At 38.2% G+C, this 16481-nt stretch overlaps 1 protein-coding gene across 5 annotated transcripts in view; it reads right to left on the reverse strand.

Moving 5' to 3' along the window:
* PRKACB (protein kinase cAMP-activated catalytic subunit beta) overlaps nucleotides 1–16481 on the reverse strand; it is a 101209-nt gene that overhangs the window by 25909 nt on the left and 58819 nt on the right. For 4 of the 5 annotated variants that reach the window (XM_064516009.1, XM_064516010.1, XM_064516008.1 and 1 more), the window contains one exon: nucleotides 432–493. In XM_064516009.1, the coding sequence (XP_064372079.1) occupies nucleotides 432–493 (62 nt within the window). Of the gene's footprint in view, nucleotides 1–431; nucleotides 494–14122; nucleotides 14145–16481 lie in introns of those variants that run through there. The other variant, XM_026116492.2, reaches the window with a different exon arrangement.

A 16481-nucleotide genomic window follows, 5' to 3' on the forward strand; every position in this document is an offset into this window, starting at 1 on the left:
TAATAAGCTCTTTAAACTGCCCTCACACTCCATGTGGTAGACGACTCCTTAGTACTACAGGGGAAATTATTAACAAGGTAAATTACAGACTTGCTGAAGCTTAGTATTATAAAAAGCCAGCTGATACATGTCAGTAAATTTTGAGCTTTGTCAGGCTGATTGTAAACGTGATTTTGGGTACAAGAAAGCTATTGCTCAGCATGACCATGTCACCAGCTCTGGGTTCAAATCCGGAGAAGCAGTATGAATCTTTGCCGACCATAACTTCAATGACAAATCAGACATTCAAAACAGAAACTCTGTTGAAAACTGCATTAAACTTATCTTAGCTTTCTGCCTTGCTCATCACAGACTGATAATATATTATCAAAAAAAAAAAAAAAAAAAAAAAAGCAACAGAGAAAATTACTGAATGCTTAAACGGTTTATACCTGAGGGGGGCTTTCCCATTTTCTTAAAAAATCTTCTTTGGCTTTGGCTAGGAACTCTTTCACTGAAAACACACACAAAAAAATACATTCTTATTAAGGTACTTCATCATGGATGCGATGCAGATGCTTCTTTAACAAATTATATAAACTTCATCAACTTCACTCTTCATGAAAGTGAGCACCAATGTCTCTACAACTTCTACAATGTCTCGAGGTAATCTCTAAGCTTTCCGGAGTAACTACGACACTCTACACAAATTAAACTACTTCAGCTCTAATAACTCACAATAGTGTACACGCAAGCAGGCTTTAAGGTGATGTATAACTCTCTTAAATGGACTGGGGAAAAAAAACCCAAACATTTGACATTTATGAATCACCATGCCACAAAGATAGACTTTCTTTTTAAATTAAAAGTTACTTTTTCTTGCAAAAGATTGATCATAATGTCATTCTCATTGCTTTTTTCAACCATCACCTTTATTTAAGGCTGTTTGCAAGCTCAGGTACCATATGCACAGCATTACTGCAAGCAAAGACAAAACACAGGGTTACAACCACACTGCACATTAGATATGCCCACAGTCAAAGAACAAATACTTTTAATGTTAATTTTGCATTGAGATCATAGCAATGAAATAACAGCAAATTTCTGGCTGTTTAAAATGTGCACCAATATATTTTCTTCAGATAATCTTTCTGTTGTTCTGTTTTTTTGAATATCAGTTATCAGGCAGATCAGTGTAGATTACTTAATGCACAGTCATAAACAAAAGGGTTTTAGGCATTGCTGTGATTCTGAAAAAGTCACAGAATCGAGAATAAAATATCATACCAGTTGTGTGTTCTCTGAATCATTTCACATAATATAACATTAATAATGTTGGATTTTCTGTACGATATTTCACCATAAGCAATTTCTAAAAAATACTCAGAAATGTGCTAAGATAATTCTGGGCAAAGTCTAGAAATACATGTTTTGGTAACTGTATTTTAGCTTCTGATGCTCATAAAATTTATGTTTATGACTGGTTGTAAACAATTATCTACTGAATTGGAATATTTCAGTGCTTCTCTTCTCAGAGACGACTCCTATCTACACAGAGGACTCCTCAAAAATTCGTGGGTTGCTGCCTTAGTAGCAGTATGGCTTCAGCGGTGCTGAAAACAGCAGAAGCCCAGAAGCAGGCTCTAGTTGTGAATTTTTTTGCTTTGCTTTGCTCACTGCACTAGGGGATGAGGTGCTCGACTGCAGCAAAATACTCAAGGGAGCTTTATGGCTCCCACCGTCCTGGGCTCTAATGGGGCAGCATCAATACAAGGGCAATTTCAGAGAAACTGTCAGAAGTTAAGGCAGACCTAAAGGTTAAAGAAGAGTTTAAAATATGATATCCAGTCAGCAATTTTAGTTTAAGAGAAAGAAGCAATATCAGAGATGAGGAACATCTTTATTACCTCTAACTTAGGGATACATAGACTAAGAAAACACAGTTTACATCAAAGGAATTATTTTAAATTATATGAAAACTCACTGAGAGTTATCAGTATTTAGCAAGTAATCAGTACAAAGTTCGATACATTTATCCCAAGCGGGGAAAATATTTCTATTGTTTTTAAATTACAGGGGTTAGTTGTTAAATGTCTTTTAATGATTCCCATTTTAGAAAAGAGTAGAATTTCCTGTGGCATGAAATAATTTTACAAAAAGGGAAGCTAAGAATGGCCAAAGTAATGACTGGTGGCCCCTCTTCCACTAGGACAGCAGAGATCATGACTATGGTAAAGCTTTTAAAAATCAATTTCTGTCAAAGTAACATGAACATTATCTTAATGACAAGAAAAAAATTAAGATGATCATTAAGACTCACAAAAAGCTGAGCCTTCAAACTTAAGCAGCTGTAGCTTAGAAAAGAGCATTAACTTTGCTTTAACACTGTCGAGCACAACGAAAACATGAAATAATTTTTGTTTGTTTCATTTTTTTTCTGAGTATAGAAAGAATAATCATGTTATTACAGTACATTTTCGGTCTTAAATATCCCTCATGCAACTTCTATTGTTCAAATGAAGAAATATTTTAAATTCCCACATCTTCTGCACTGAAATCTAATTGCAAATATACTACAGCATTTACATGTAATCATCTCTGTCTCTGCTCTGATTAGGGGATAAAGAATGCTGTTTATGAAAAAAATGGAATCCAGCTGGAAATATTCAAACTGTTGAAGCAAAAGAAAAAAAATCTATAACATCTAGAAGCCATGAGCTCTCCTTCAACACAGAACTTTTAGCTTACTCTACTTCACTTTTGTCCTTTTCCTTGGAAAGCAGCACTGAACATGTGCTTTCAAAATAAATCTACCTCAAGGCATATTTTTTATTCCTAAAATCTACATCTTTTAGAAAAGATTTCACATTCTGTAATATGCGTTACAGAAATTACATTATATTTCATACATTAATGAAAAAGTGCTCAAATTTTCAAAAAAACCTGCAAGTGTCCTAGAAGCCTGGCTCTAATTTTCAGAAGTCGCCTTGGCTCCTAAGGCACTGTACCAGTCAGTGGGCCATTCCCAAGAGAATTTAGGCAACTGTGCACTTATGTCATTTCTGAAAATCTGAATCAGAACAGATACTTTTGAAAATTATATCTGAACCTCCAAACATCAGCTCTTGCTACAGGAGAACATGTTTTATATCTACTTTTTGGACACAGGTAAAAATTTATGCTAACTGGTTGGTAGTGGTTACTAGCATCATTGTGATGATCCAAAGATGCATTAAATGATGACTTAGAAGTTTTCCTCAAGTGCACATTTTTAGCCACTAAACGTTGTTATGATGCAACTTCTATTTGCTCTTCTGGTCTTTAAGCTGTTGCTAGCATCTGTGACTTTGGGCTCTAATGAAAGAATGAGCATACCAAAGGTCTCTATAGGTTCCCCAAAGGTTTGCAGGAACATTCACCCACACAGATGAGATGATGAAGAGAGGAAAGAAAGAGAAAAAAAAGTTTTATGCATTTCCACAACAAACACATAGAAAACACAAATACATTTCCCCCCCCTTTCCCCTCCCCACTCAGGAGCGGACTCCGGAGTAAAGCAGACCTTTCCCACACAGAGTGACTCATGCTAAATCACAGAACAGTTGAGCAGAAAGTACCAAATGAAAAAAGAAAAAACAAAGGCAGCTAAATTCAGTATGAAAAAAGATGATGTATCACAGAAATAAGCATAGTTTACAAAACCTCAAGAGAGATTAAGCTGTCCTCTTTAATAATGCATCTATTCCAAGACACACACATCCATGGAACTGCTGCTAATGAAACTATACCTGTCTTCATTGCACCATGTAACCAGTGACCTGCAACCAGGTGATTTTCCAACTGCTTATCACTTTGTTCCAAAGACAGCATGTGACAGATTGCACAGCATGTGGTGGATAGCTCAGAAATGGTAAGCAATCTTCAAAATAATTCACAACCAAATTTTAGACCCGTTATGCAACAACAGTGCAAAGTCCCCGGGGAAAGTCTAACCTGCCCAGTGAAGTTACTGTATGCACACTGGAATACATTCTTGAAAACTTTATGCTCGTTGTGAATATATGATTTAATTTAGTAAGGCTTCAAAAAAAAGGACCCAGGAAACAGATCTTGGTATACAGATTCCCATAAGCACTGAAGAACGAAGAATCACTCATATGGCTGAGCAAAGTGAAGGTGACGATGATGCCAAGACTGCACGCAGAGATGAGCAAACACACCCTACCCAGCCTGGTTTCACTAATACAGTACAAGCTGGAGTGAAGGAGGCTGAAACTAAAGGAGGAAGAGTTGTTGCCCAAGAAAGCAAGCTGCTGGCAGGGGAGGGCAGAGCAGCGGTAGCACCCCGGCACAAGGAGGGTCACCGGAGGGGTTGGCGAGCACTGCCGCTACGGCTGCCGAGGCTGCGCAAAGGCACCGGAGATGGGCAACGCACAAACACACACCACTGACCTCTCTTCTCATGGCCAGCAAGAAGAATCACCAGCAGCAGAAGCAAGTTTTATGAAATGCAAACACCCAAAGCATGTAGTAGGAAATCTGGGGAGATTCAGGAAAAGGTCTTAAGAAAACAGATTCGGAGTTAAAAGTGAAAGTCTTAAAATAGTGGGGTTTTTTTGTTTTGTTTTGTCTTTTTTTTTAAAAAAGAAAAACCCTCCTGTCTGCTTCAGGTAAAAGCCTAGTAAAAAGAAATTCTACAGGTACACACGCACAGGGCGAGGAGCGTGTGTGATGCCCACGCAGGTATCACAGACAATGCAAGACTTGGCCCGAGCAGAGCTGTACTCAAAGGGGAAATGGTGATAAGCAGGAAAGTGTACCAACAGGGATTTTTAAGGGCAGTAGAGAACAGGATAGGAGTATGTAAAATATGTAATAAAATCTTGCCACTTGACTTACCCAGCCCACCCCCTACGAGTCAGGACAGCCCTGGCAACACCCACTGCAACGCCATCATGCAGAACTAGTTACCTGTCGGTTTCTTGGCTATTACTGTCCAAGAGCTCCTGTTCAGACAAACCTAATTTTGCAGGTGACTAAACCCATCTAGTCACAACGTGATGAAAAGGTGCTCTAAAGAGCACTCGGGGGATGGACGGACACCCCCCCCCCGCCCCCCCAAGCCCCAGAGCTCCTGGCTGGCCCTTTCAGGCTGGAGGGATCACTGCTCCTCCTTTCCTCTCTGACAGGAGGAAGCCCAGAGCTTATATCTCAACTCCAGATCCTGTGGTTCCTATGTAATGCCAGCATACAAGGAGGTATTTAAAAAAAGAAGAAAAAATAGTATTTACATGCTTGTTGATAACACATGTTCCTCTGCTCTGAAAAGAGATGTGTGGCAAACACAGCCTTGCTATTTAACAATATAACTATACAATAGTTTTGTTTAATTGTTCTATGGGTCAGCTTTTACATGAAAAGTTAGCAGGATTATAAAAAAAAAATTAACAAAAATAGTATATGTGATTATTACAGAGAGTTCTCCAGGCTAAGCCACCGTTTCAGAGTGAGCGAAGCACAGGACAGTGCTGGAAGGCCCTGGGGGAGCACCGTGCACAGGGAAAGGGGTCAAGAGGGATAGATATATTTGAGAGAGATAGAGTAGAGTAGATATAATTGTTGTCCTCAAGCACATCTCCACAAGAGCCTGAAACCCAGGATTTTTTTTTTTTTTTGGGGGGGGGGGAGGGGGAGAAGTATTTGGATAGGATTCATGGCAAAAAAGTGAGAACTAAACTGATTAAGACTAAACATTGGGCACCACTACAAACCCCCATCTGCTGTGCTAAATGCCAGTCTCTGCTCGGTATTTAAAATGCCCTTTATCAAACTACAATTCCGTTTCAGTTCCAAAACTGTAATATAATCACTTGAAATGTGGAATTAAATGGGCTATTTAATTAAATCTCCAAATTTTATTGAATGGAAAAAAATGAGTAAGTATGAAGAGATTTTGGTAAATATATTTGTGTATTTTGTTTTATAAGAACACGTACTATTTATAGCCTTAAACATTACCTAGGTGTGTTTAGATGTCTCAGCGAATACTGTAGTCACTCCACCACATGTCAGAAGCGAGGGAGAAGAACGGGGCTCAAGAGCTCCAAGTCCTGTTCTTACACCGCTCACCTGTTTTCTTAAATGTATTTCTTTAAATTTCTCCTTTGCACATTTCATAAGCAGGAATAACATCACGTGACTTAGGACGAGATTTCTCAATCCCGTTCTGTATTCAGAAACGAACACAGCTGAGAACGAAACACTACCGCACACTGAAGGAAGCAGCACGAGTTCCAGTTAACGCTGTTAGCTAGAAAACACTTTAAAACAGAAGCAAAAATAGTATCATTGCAACAGACCATTGAAAAGAACAAACTGCCGTGTCTCTCACAAAGCGAACGCAGGGAGGGGGGAGGCCAACGCGACACGAAGCCCGGTCTGGGCACAGGCGATGCTTTGTTAGCGGGGCAGTGAAGTGCGCTTATCGGCTCTGCTGCGAGAAACTCGCCCCGGTAATTTTATCTTGTTTCTCTTCTAACAGCAGGAAAGTCAGATAGGCTAACTCAATAGATTCTGCAGCAATCTAGTATCTGATCTATGCACTTTTTTTACTTTAAGAGCAAGGGTTTGATCTCATATTTCTGTTTAAATGTTAATGACCATGAAAACTGATGATGCAGTAGCAGAGCCAGCTCCTAACCAGCTGCAGTGGGCAAGAGTCTTCCTTGAGCTTTAAAAAACAAACAACAACAACAAAAACTCTCCAAACAAAACAGGAATTAATTTTCAACGTGCAATAACAGTAATGGATGTGAGCGACTTGTACTCTAGAACGCCAGATCTGGAAGGCAGGCAAAATTTTATTTTAATCTTGTCCATGATTTTGAACTCTTGAGATAGACGGTGTTTTGTCCATCCTGCCAGGGCATAGTTGCAGTAGTTAAGAGCTCCGTGGAGAACTTTTTTTTAATTTTTATTTTTCAGTGTTACAAGCTATTATCTCTAAGCTGCAAATTAAGAAAAGCTGAAGTCTTACTTAACGTGCACCTCTTTACTCGGCTGACCAGAGAGCAACAGTCTACAAGAGATACGAGAGATTTGGGCAAACCAAAACAGGAGTTGAGTTTTCAGCTATCAGTGATAATACCTATTTTTATTGAATTTTTATTGAATTCTGAGCAGAAGATGCTCCACTGCACACAACTGCCACAGCCAGACTGACTTGCTCCTTCCTTCTTCTATTTTTATTAGAGATAAAAAAATCAATTATACTTCCAAATCTAATTTTCAGTCTCTTCTCTTTACTCATTTTCTTAAATCATAAAGCACTGGTCCAAACACAGGCAGTGAAGCCTGCTAATGCCAGAAGCACTACATAATAGGAGACCACTGCAGGGAGACAGGACCAAACCCAACTAACACTTAGTCATTTAAAACATGAATCCCTGAAATTTCGCTTAAAGAAAAAAAAAATCCAATGTATATTAGTAACTTATTCGGTCAGAAACACAGTTAAGTCTTGTTCTAGCTCTGCTCAACGGTACCTGCTCATACTCATGTACATGCATATATGCTTCAACCATTTTCCACCATTAATAATTTCAATTTAAAAATAGATGATTATAAAAAGAAATATACAGCTGAGATTTAAAAAAAAATCTGTCAATTTAAAAAAGAATCCAGAACCAAACCTCATCAAAACTTATAGATGAATATACTTCATAAAAAGAGAAAAAGAAAAGTGACCCCTTCCCAAGAAACACAGATAAATGCTAAATTTTTCAATTATATAGAGACTCTCTTCCTCTCTGCTAAAAAAGAAAAAAATGAAAGGATGAACCAATTAGGGTTTATTATTCAAATCCTAATTTACTGATACCATACAAGACATTCTTAATGCAGACAAAGAGAACAGCTTCACGTGTTCACACGGTCCTTTATGGTGGCACGTCTCCTTTTCCTGCCTAAACCTCCCTTCCAAACTGGAGGATTATTAGCGCCCTTTCTCTGTGTGGTTACAGTAGGTTTTTCCTTCCAGCTCTCTAGCAACACCAGTTACAATTGGCATCCAGTTAGTTCTGCAATACGTTAAACTAAGCTTTGGCTTAAGGAAAAGGGTCTCTCCCATACCTTTTTCCTGTCCTTGAGGCGTGCTTTGAAGGGAATTATTCCAGACTGCTAGACACTATGCATTCATAAATCTGCTTCCTTTCTTGCAACAATCAACATGCTTTGAGGCTTAAGAGTCCATGAAGTAGCAATTTGATTTGTTAGGCTGCAGTTCCATGTTCAATATAGGCTAGTATAAATAACCGCTCCCCAAAAAAGCAATCCTGTCCTTCCACAGTCATCTGTTCCTGTCTCTGTACCGTGACCTTCCTTGAAAGAGCAAAAGCGCCTTCGTGGCTGATTGCCAAACCAGGTCAGGGAATTGAGCCAGATTAAAAACTAATGCAGAGAAGCAAGAGAGGAAAAAAAAAAAACTAGTCTTAATCCGAATCAATTCTCAGTTCATTTCATCACATGAAATGCTTCTCCTGGGGTGAGAGAGAGGACAACATGAGGTGGAAAGAGGCAAATACATGGGCCAGACAGAACTGCTCCTTTTCTGCAGCAGTGCCAGCTTCGGCTTGTGCAACCTGGCCATGGAAGCGCTGCAGTGGACTACGGAAAATGCTGCTGCGTAACAATTCTTATTTCATTAACCTTCAATTCAGAACAGTTAAAATTCTATCAGCTTAAAATTAATAAACTAAGTTTAATACAATTACTTACAAATGCAGTACTTAATGCTCCCTATATAGAAAATTACATCATACGTAAAAGGTTATGTGAAGAAATGTTAACGTACAGAATTCTCAGTTATCATATGCTGATTGGCTTTGTGGGCAGTTAGGAATTAAGCCTCATCTGTGCAGTAACAGCCTCTACAGCTCTAGCCGAATTTCACCCAGCAAGTAATCTAAAACGTCGCAACTGCCACAGATGCCATGGTGTTGAAGACTTCCTGTGTGAAATATAGCAAGTATTAGTTTTCACAATTCTCCCACAGTTTTAAATTTTCTTTTGTAATTTCAAACACCTCTGCTTCTGCAGTGCATATATTTCCATGGTAACCATGTGAAAAAAGGAATAAATTTTAAGAATGAGTTCCAAGAACAAAATTTTCTAGGGCACTACTATAAGATATCTTGTAACTATAGCTACACTCTTGGGTAAAGGCTGTTGGCAAATTCTACTAGCTAAATATGAATACAAGAAACAATCAGATTTTTCTCCTGCAGTCAGTAACACATAGCAAGCAAAACATTCACCCAGTCTTCTCTAGGTTTCCTCTAGCAAGGCCATCCATCCCTCCACGCTATGAGGTACTGGCTAACAGGCTAACAGTAACTTTCTTCCCTGTATTACGGCCCCCACCTTGCCTCTGAACTAAAAGTTCAGCGACTAAAGAGGATAACGTATTACTGGCCTGCTGTCACTGAGGGTATGTTTTAGAGTTAGATTATTAGAAAATGCAAGCAAAAATCTGCAGGGCTTGATCTGCATATTCACCAGTAAGCTTCCTGCAAGCAGGCAATGCCTCTCACAGTACTAGATACACCCATGCACAAATCCCTTTTCTTGAGAAGTAAGCCAAGTAACCCAAGTTTTATTAAACTGTTTTTTTTCCTTGTACTCCAAACTAAGCATCTTCAAGGACTGCTCAGTACGTGGATGCAATTTAAGGAAGAGCAGAAATGAGCAACTCGTGTTGCTTTTTCTTTTTTCATGCATTTCATATGAGGAGTCTGAATAATACCAGATAAGCTTCATACATATCCTTCTTGGATTTTATTTACAGTTAACAACGTGCAAAATTTCTGCCAATCTTGCTTTAACTGCACCCATTTCTAGGACTGCTTCCTACAGAACTACTCTGTCTGAGCCCTGACACCAGCACAGCTACACAAATTCTCAAATTGCGCCGGAGTTGTAAGCTGCATCCTTACAGCTATCCGGGTAAGGCAGCAAAACGGCTTCTCATCTCATTGTAAGAGCCGAATCTGACACGTCACAACACTGAAATATCTCATGCAGAGCACACTATTAATATTTACAGGAAAGGGTTGCCTACAGTAACTAACCAAGTAGTAGAAGTTCATTTATAACCTTAAATAGCAGAGCAACTGACTTCCTGAAGAAGGAAGTCTTATGTAAATAAACGTTTAACAATTCAACACATCAAGTGAACAAGCAGCTCTGGTTTTCCATAGGATCAGGGCAAGCAAAAAAATAGGTAAGAATATTTACTATCCATTTGGAGTAATAAATAGCACTTTAGAGAAACACAGGTTAAAACCAATGTTTATTTTGATAACAGGCAGACACAGAACTTGTACAGAATTGAGTTGCAAACCCTGCAAAAAAATTAAAAACAACCCCCCCCCCCCAAAACCAAGCACAAGTTCTCAATGAGCTATCACATCTGTCAAAGATGAAGATAAACACCAAAACCATGATTTGGGTTATAAAACTGCCCTTAAGAATCTCAATAATTAAAGACGTGAAACTCATGTTGTGAGCTCTGGCCTACAGTAGTGATACTAGCAGTAACCTGAACTCTTAAAGGAACCAAGCAACAAACAGCTACATAAGCAATTTGGCATGTAAATTGAAAAGAAAAAAAAAAACAACAACAATCTTTCTGGTAAAAACCACTTCTGAAATGTAACAGACTAGACTATGCCACAGTTCAACACAGATGAATGACTACAACATACTACACAAATACCCCTTCCGTTAGGAAGTAACCCAAATTTTTTTAAACTCATTCTTTGCTTACACTCCCAACAACACATCTTCACGGCTGCTGTTCACTACGTACATGCATGTGAAGAAGTACATCAAAGCAGCAATTCTTACGCTGCCTTTTCTTTTTGTCAAATATTTCAAATGAGGAAACAGAACAAAGCATGACCCAGCTCAACACCTAAGAAATTATCTTAATCACTGTCAGAGGCTAACTGGTAATGTTACAGGGGGGATTTTTCAGAGGAAGCAGCCATTAGTGCCGTGAGAACTATACAGGAAGACGTCTAGTTGCGGCAGCTGGACGTGCCATGTCGTCCTTCCATTTTCTATAGTCTTCTCAGTGGGAATAATAAGATGCTTCTTCAAGTCCTTCACAGCAACTGAGCGTATCAAAAGGAAAATAAACACCACTCTTACTACCAGTGTTGACAAGCAATACTTCTAAAGTCCTTGTCCAACTTATCATTTATCTCAAATGCTGCAAATCATTTTTTTCTTGTCATGAGACATGCAATCTTGTTCCATTCTCTATATTTTCATCTCCCAACTTCAGTCACTCAAACAAACACTAACTTCGAGACTCCTTCACAGTTACGGCCTATCTTTTCCTCCATTACGTCTTATGCACAATTGCAACCTTGACTCTCCACTCAGTTTTGCTATGACGTCTCTTTGTTACTCACTTGTTAACTTCTTCAATACTTTTTTGACTTTTACTAGTTGTGCCTTGCTCTTAAAAGTTATTCTCTAGGGAATACAAAAATTTGACAGCAAGTCAGCTGAGTCTATCAGCCTTGCTCCACTCTTTCCTCATGCGGCTCTGCTTGCGCACACGCATTTGGCGACAGCTAGCTTGTACTTAGAGTGCGAATTTCCAGATAAGCGATTACTTCCCAATTTTTTGGGATTTGGGAGCACTAGGCCCAAACAGTAACTTGATGTTACTAGCAGTTACTAGTGTAATAGAAGATCTACCAGAACCAGACCTTTTAAAAATGGAAGTTGTGGATGTTGGGAAAGTTATTTGGCCTTCCAGTTTTATCTGTTAAAGAATATTCTGTTTTTTAAAACAAAACAACACTACCAAAACAACACGGGAACCCCCCAAACCGGGCCTGTGAGAAGCAAACAGCTTTTCATCCTTTCAAATCTTTAAAGGCAGACATACATCTGGAGCCTTCCTGGAAAAGCGCTAGCAAACCAATCATATTTCCAATTGAAGAAAATGTATGACTTTTAAGGTTTCACCTGCATCTTGACAACCTTTCACAAGGAGACCATCTGACTTTATCCACTCAAAAGGTGCAATACTGCTGCAGTGAAGACAACCACAAAGGTGCTCTGAACAGGTAAGTTCTTTTCAATTTTTAGGGTTTTTCTCCATAAATAGAGCAGAAGAGATTCACCTTTCATTTGTAAAAATTACTCTTCTGATTTGTGGATTATTCCTCTTGGTAACAGACACTTGGTAAAAATTGCAGCTATTTTTTTTAATGGAGCTGCAAGCCTGGAGGTCAAGATGAAAAAAATCTACACTCGCAAATTGTTGAATAAAGCCCCAGTAAGTAAAAGAAAGGAGAACAATCTGTAGCCTCTTTTTCACCTAGTTTTTATGAGAAATTTATTTGCTTAAAATGACTCAGTCATAACAGAATACAAGAAAAATAAACCATCCAGGCAGCAAAATTTGAAACTGATACAGCTGACTCCCAACAGCTAATTTCTGCAGAAGCTACAATCTAACTACAAGAGAACAGAGAGCAAGGTGAGGAAAAACCCAGGAAGGCGACTGGTGAGAAATGGAGACTTTGGGCCCGAGCTCTGGACCTCTTCACGCGAGCACGTGATGCTGAGGCAGTGCGGCAAGGCCGTAGCGTCACGCTCACTTCAAAGGCAGAGGCTGCTGCGGCAAGGGGAGGTCCAGCTCCCGCCTCTCCCCTTCTGCGCGCTCGGACCAGCACTGGGGAGCCCCTGCCACACCAGGCCATTCCCTGACCAACTCGCCATGCGGCTGCCTGAGTTTTGGCATCCACACGAGACCGAGGTGGCGATGCACAAAAAGGACGGCTGGACCACCTCTTCCTGCACTTAAGTTTGCTTTAAGCAGTCATGACACTGTAAAATAAACCTTCATATTTGCACATACAAAGTTCTGAGATCATGTCTTATAGCTATACCAGTTTCGACATTTGTACATTGCCGTACTTTGTACCACCGAAGAAGCGACAGCAACATACTTCATTTCAGTGAAGATGACCTCGAAACACTTGCATTAGATGAGCACATTGTAAACTGATATTAGATAAGGCGGTCTGATGACTTCTCCCACTCTTTATCTTCTGTCATGCACACAAGTGAAATGTTAGTAAAAATAGCCCTTTAAATTCGTAGGATAAAGCAAAATCTCACATACACACACCCAACACACACATACAACCCTGTATAAATTAACTGTGTTTTTTTCCCCCCCCTTCATCTAAAGCAATCTCAAATCCTCTTCCGTCATTTTACAAAGCTCCAGACTACCTGCTTAAAACAAAAAGGGATCATTTCAAAAACTGATTTGGGCTTTTGGCAAATGATTTTCGAAGGACATCTGCTTCTAAAAAAATAAATGTATATTGTTTATATATTTAGATACGACTTTAAAGGATATTCCAAATTAGAATAAACTATTTTGTAATTCCATTAGATTCAAAGTATAATAAGTAGCCATGGTTTCCTCTGGAAAGCAAATACCTGCCTGATAAGTTTACCGGTTCTAATATAATAACTCATTTTAAATGAGATTTCCCACCCTCACTTCCATGAACGACCTCGACTATCCTGCTATCCCATCATTTAAAAAGAATAAAAAACATAGAAAAACAAGTTGGTTCAAATGAATAACAATAAAAGCCAGTTCAGAATTTCTAGGTGATAATTATAATAATTTGAGAAGGCCTGTTTCATTTGTATCAATTCACAAAAAATAACTTCTTATGGGTGCCAAAGGAAATTTTTAAAGTGAACTGATACATATAGCATTCAATTGTAAAATTTTTAATCACAGATTTTGTGCCTTATTTAATGATTTGGAATAGTTATTTCTAAAAGAAAGCTTTAAAATACAATTTAAAATACTAAATATCCATTATGCAAAGAAAACAATGCTTAACACAAACTGCAAATCTTTCAGGCTAGTAATTTTTAATAGAAATCCATACTAAGTCAATCACAAAAACAAAGAGATCAGTAGACGAATGCATTTATTGATAGCTATGCAGAGAAGTGGGGGAAACTAGTATATTTTTCCTGATTGTGAAGACAAAACAAAAAAATAGTGTCAAAGGTAATAGAAAAGACTTACCATTCATGTTGAAAAGCTAATTTTCAGAAACATATTGGTCCTAATATTAATCCAAGAGTTGATGAAGTATGTTCATCTCTACAAAATCAGTGCTTCTATCTCTGAACACACTTCTACACCCTAACTGGAAGCAGAGAGCACACAGAATCCAAAGAGCTTCTCTTCCTTAAGAACTCACTGTGATACAAAAAAACTATGAAATACAAGATACCAGTAGTAAACCAGAATCAATATTCAGGACACGGACATCTGGCTTTGCTCATTAACTACTTCTGTTCTGACCAACATTACCTATTCATGTCTAAAGCAACTCAAAATGGCAGGGGGAAAAAAGCATGCAAACACCAGGAGGTTTTAAGATGTTCTCAATTATATCAAGCACTGGTTGTTTCCATGGCAACCCTAGACCAGAATTATCTGTTGACTTGTACCCAACTAGTAGTTATTCTAAAGCTTTAATCAATTCACACAATGTATTCTGTACATTATTTGATATTTCAGATGTATTTTTCTCCACACATACATATATCTAGTAATTATTCAGCTAAATCTCCACAAGACATTCCACAATATTTGAAAGTATATTTAACATTATGTTCAATCAGTTAGAGACCAAATAACATTCCTCTGACTATTCATCATCCATCCATTTGCAATTCAGAGGCTGAGTACTTGAAGATGATAAAAAATAAATGCAACAGTGGTCTCCTGATCATTTCTGTTATGCAAGTTGTTAGTGTGTTTTTGTATTTTCCAGAGATTTGGAAAACGTAAGTATCAGTTTAAGAATAAAAGAGAATAAGATCCACGCTGATCTTACTGCCTCTCCACTCAAAACCAAGCAGCCTCATTTTCCTTTCCTTTTCCTCCTCAATTTTCCAAAGAACAAGCAACTAACAAAATGAAACAAACAAAAAAAAAAATCAAAACACAGGCTCCATATACTTGCAGCTGATCATATTCAAGACAGGCGAAACTAAGAATGAAATGTACAGTTCTGATGACTAACACCGTATATTATCCCTTTTTTCTTTTGGCTGTACAGCACAATCGACCTGATTACCAGCTTAAGCTGTTCAATTAAACACACACTCGGTCAACTTCTTAAAATAAATGCAAAGGCCCGTGGTATCCTGAGCCACTTCTGACCCATCGGATTCTAAAAATTCTTCAAAATAAATTCAGTTGGTTTCATACATTACCAGAAATCCAAGGCATAGTAGAAACAATCTGTTTTACACGTCAAAATAAGGAAGCAAAGACATGACAAATTTCAAAATCGACCACTGAAAAACCTCACAGCCTTAGAACACACGACAAATCAACCTAACCCACAGCACGAGATGACGGACAACATTCAAGGCAAACAAAAGAAGTCCACCCAACACGAAGCAGCTCCTTCCTCTTCAACAAAGCTCTGGCTTCAGCAGTAACTGCTCTGTAGCGGACATATATAGACACAGAAATATTACAGCATTTCATTACAGCCAAAGGTGTTAATATATTAACTTTCTTTCCAAATGAATTCCAGTTCAAAATTAAAACAAACAAACAAAAAAACCAAACTCTGACAAGCCATTTCCCAAACAACTTCTGGGATTAGAGAATGCTTTTGCCTCAAATTTCAGGAGTCCACACTGAACTTCTGCTATTTAGCCTCACCTAAAACCTAACAAGAACATTTTATAAGTCGCAGTGATATAGGCAGAATAGTTGTGAATATTCTCATATCTTTACAAGACAACAGTACAATGTTTTTAAAACACTGCTTACTCATTAAACTTCCTATGAATTTAATCTATGGCCTGAATTCTACGACCTGATGCAATTCTATGACATTTCACTGTTAGGTACGAAAATGACTGTTTCTCTTTCATTTTTCCTCTCTGAAAACAGAATTTTCACAGATGCTGTATTTTGCTAAATATATAAGTACGAGTCAGTAGTAGACAAAAATGCTACTGTCACTATGCTCCCTATCTTCTCTATCACTCTTTGACCTCAAGTGGTAGTGAAGTGAGAATCCTGATATACAGACTTAGTCCACGTGTACCTACACTACTTTTTTTTTTTGAATAAATATTATCACTGAGATAATTAAGAGCAAAGCATTGAGAGCAAAGATTCAGAGTAAGTATTCAGAACGTCATCCTAAACCCAAACTTACATAATCAAAACTCAGCTATCAGCTCACTAACTTTTGCTCAGAAAAATATTATATGTAACCACTATGCTTACTTATTACCTAAAATAGCATTTATAGAGCAACCATTTTCACCATGTTTATCACCAAAAGACACGACATTCCATTTCCTCATCAAACATGTCACACAAGGAAGCTTGCTTTAAATAGAGGGGA

The sequence above is a fragment of the Dromaius novaehollandiae genome, chromosome 8, assembly GCF_036370855.1.
Source record: "Dromaius novaehollandiae isolate bDroNov1 chromosome 8, bDroNov1.hap1, whole genome shotgun sequence".
In the NCBI taxonomy this organism is placed as follows: Eukaryota; Metazoa; Chordata; class Aves; order Casuariiformes; family Dromaiidae; genus Dromaius; species Dromaius novaehollandiae.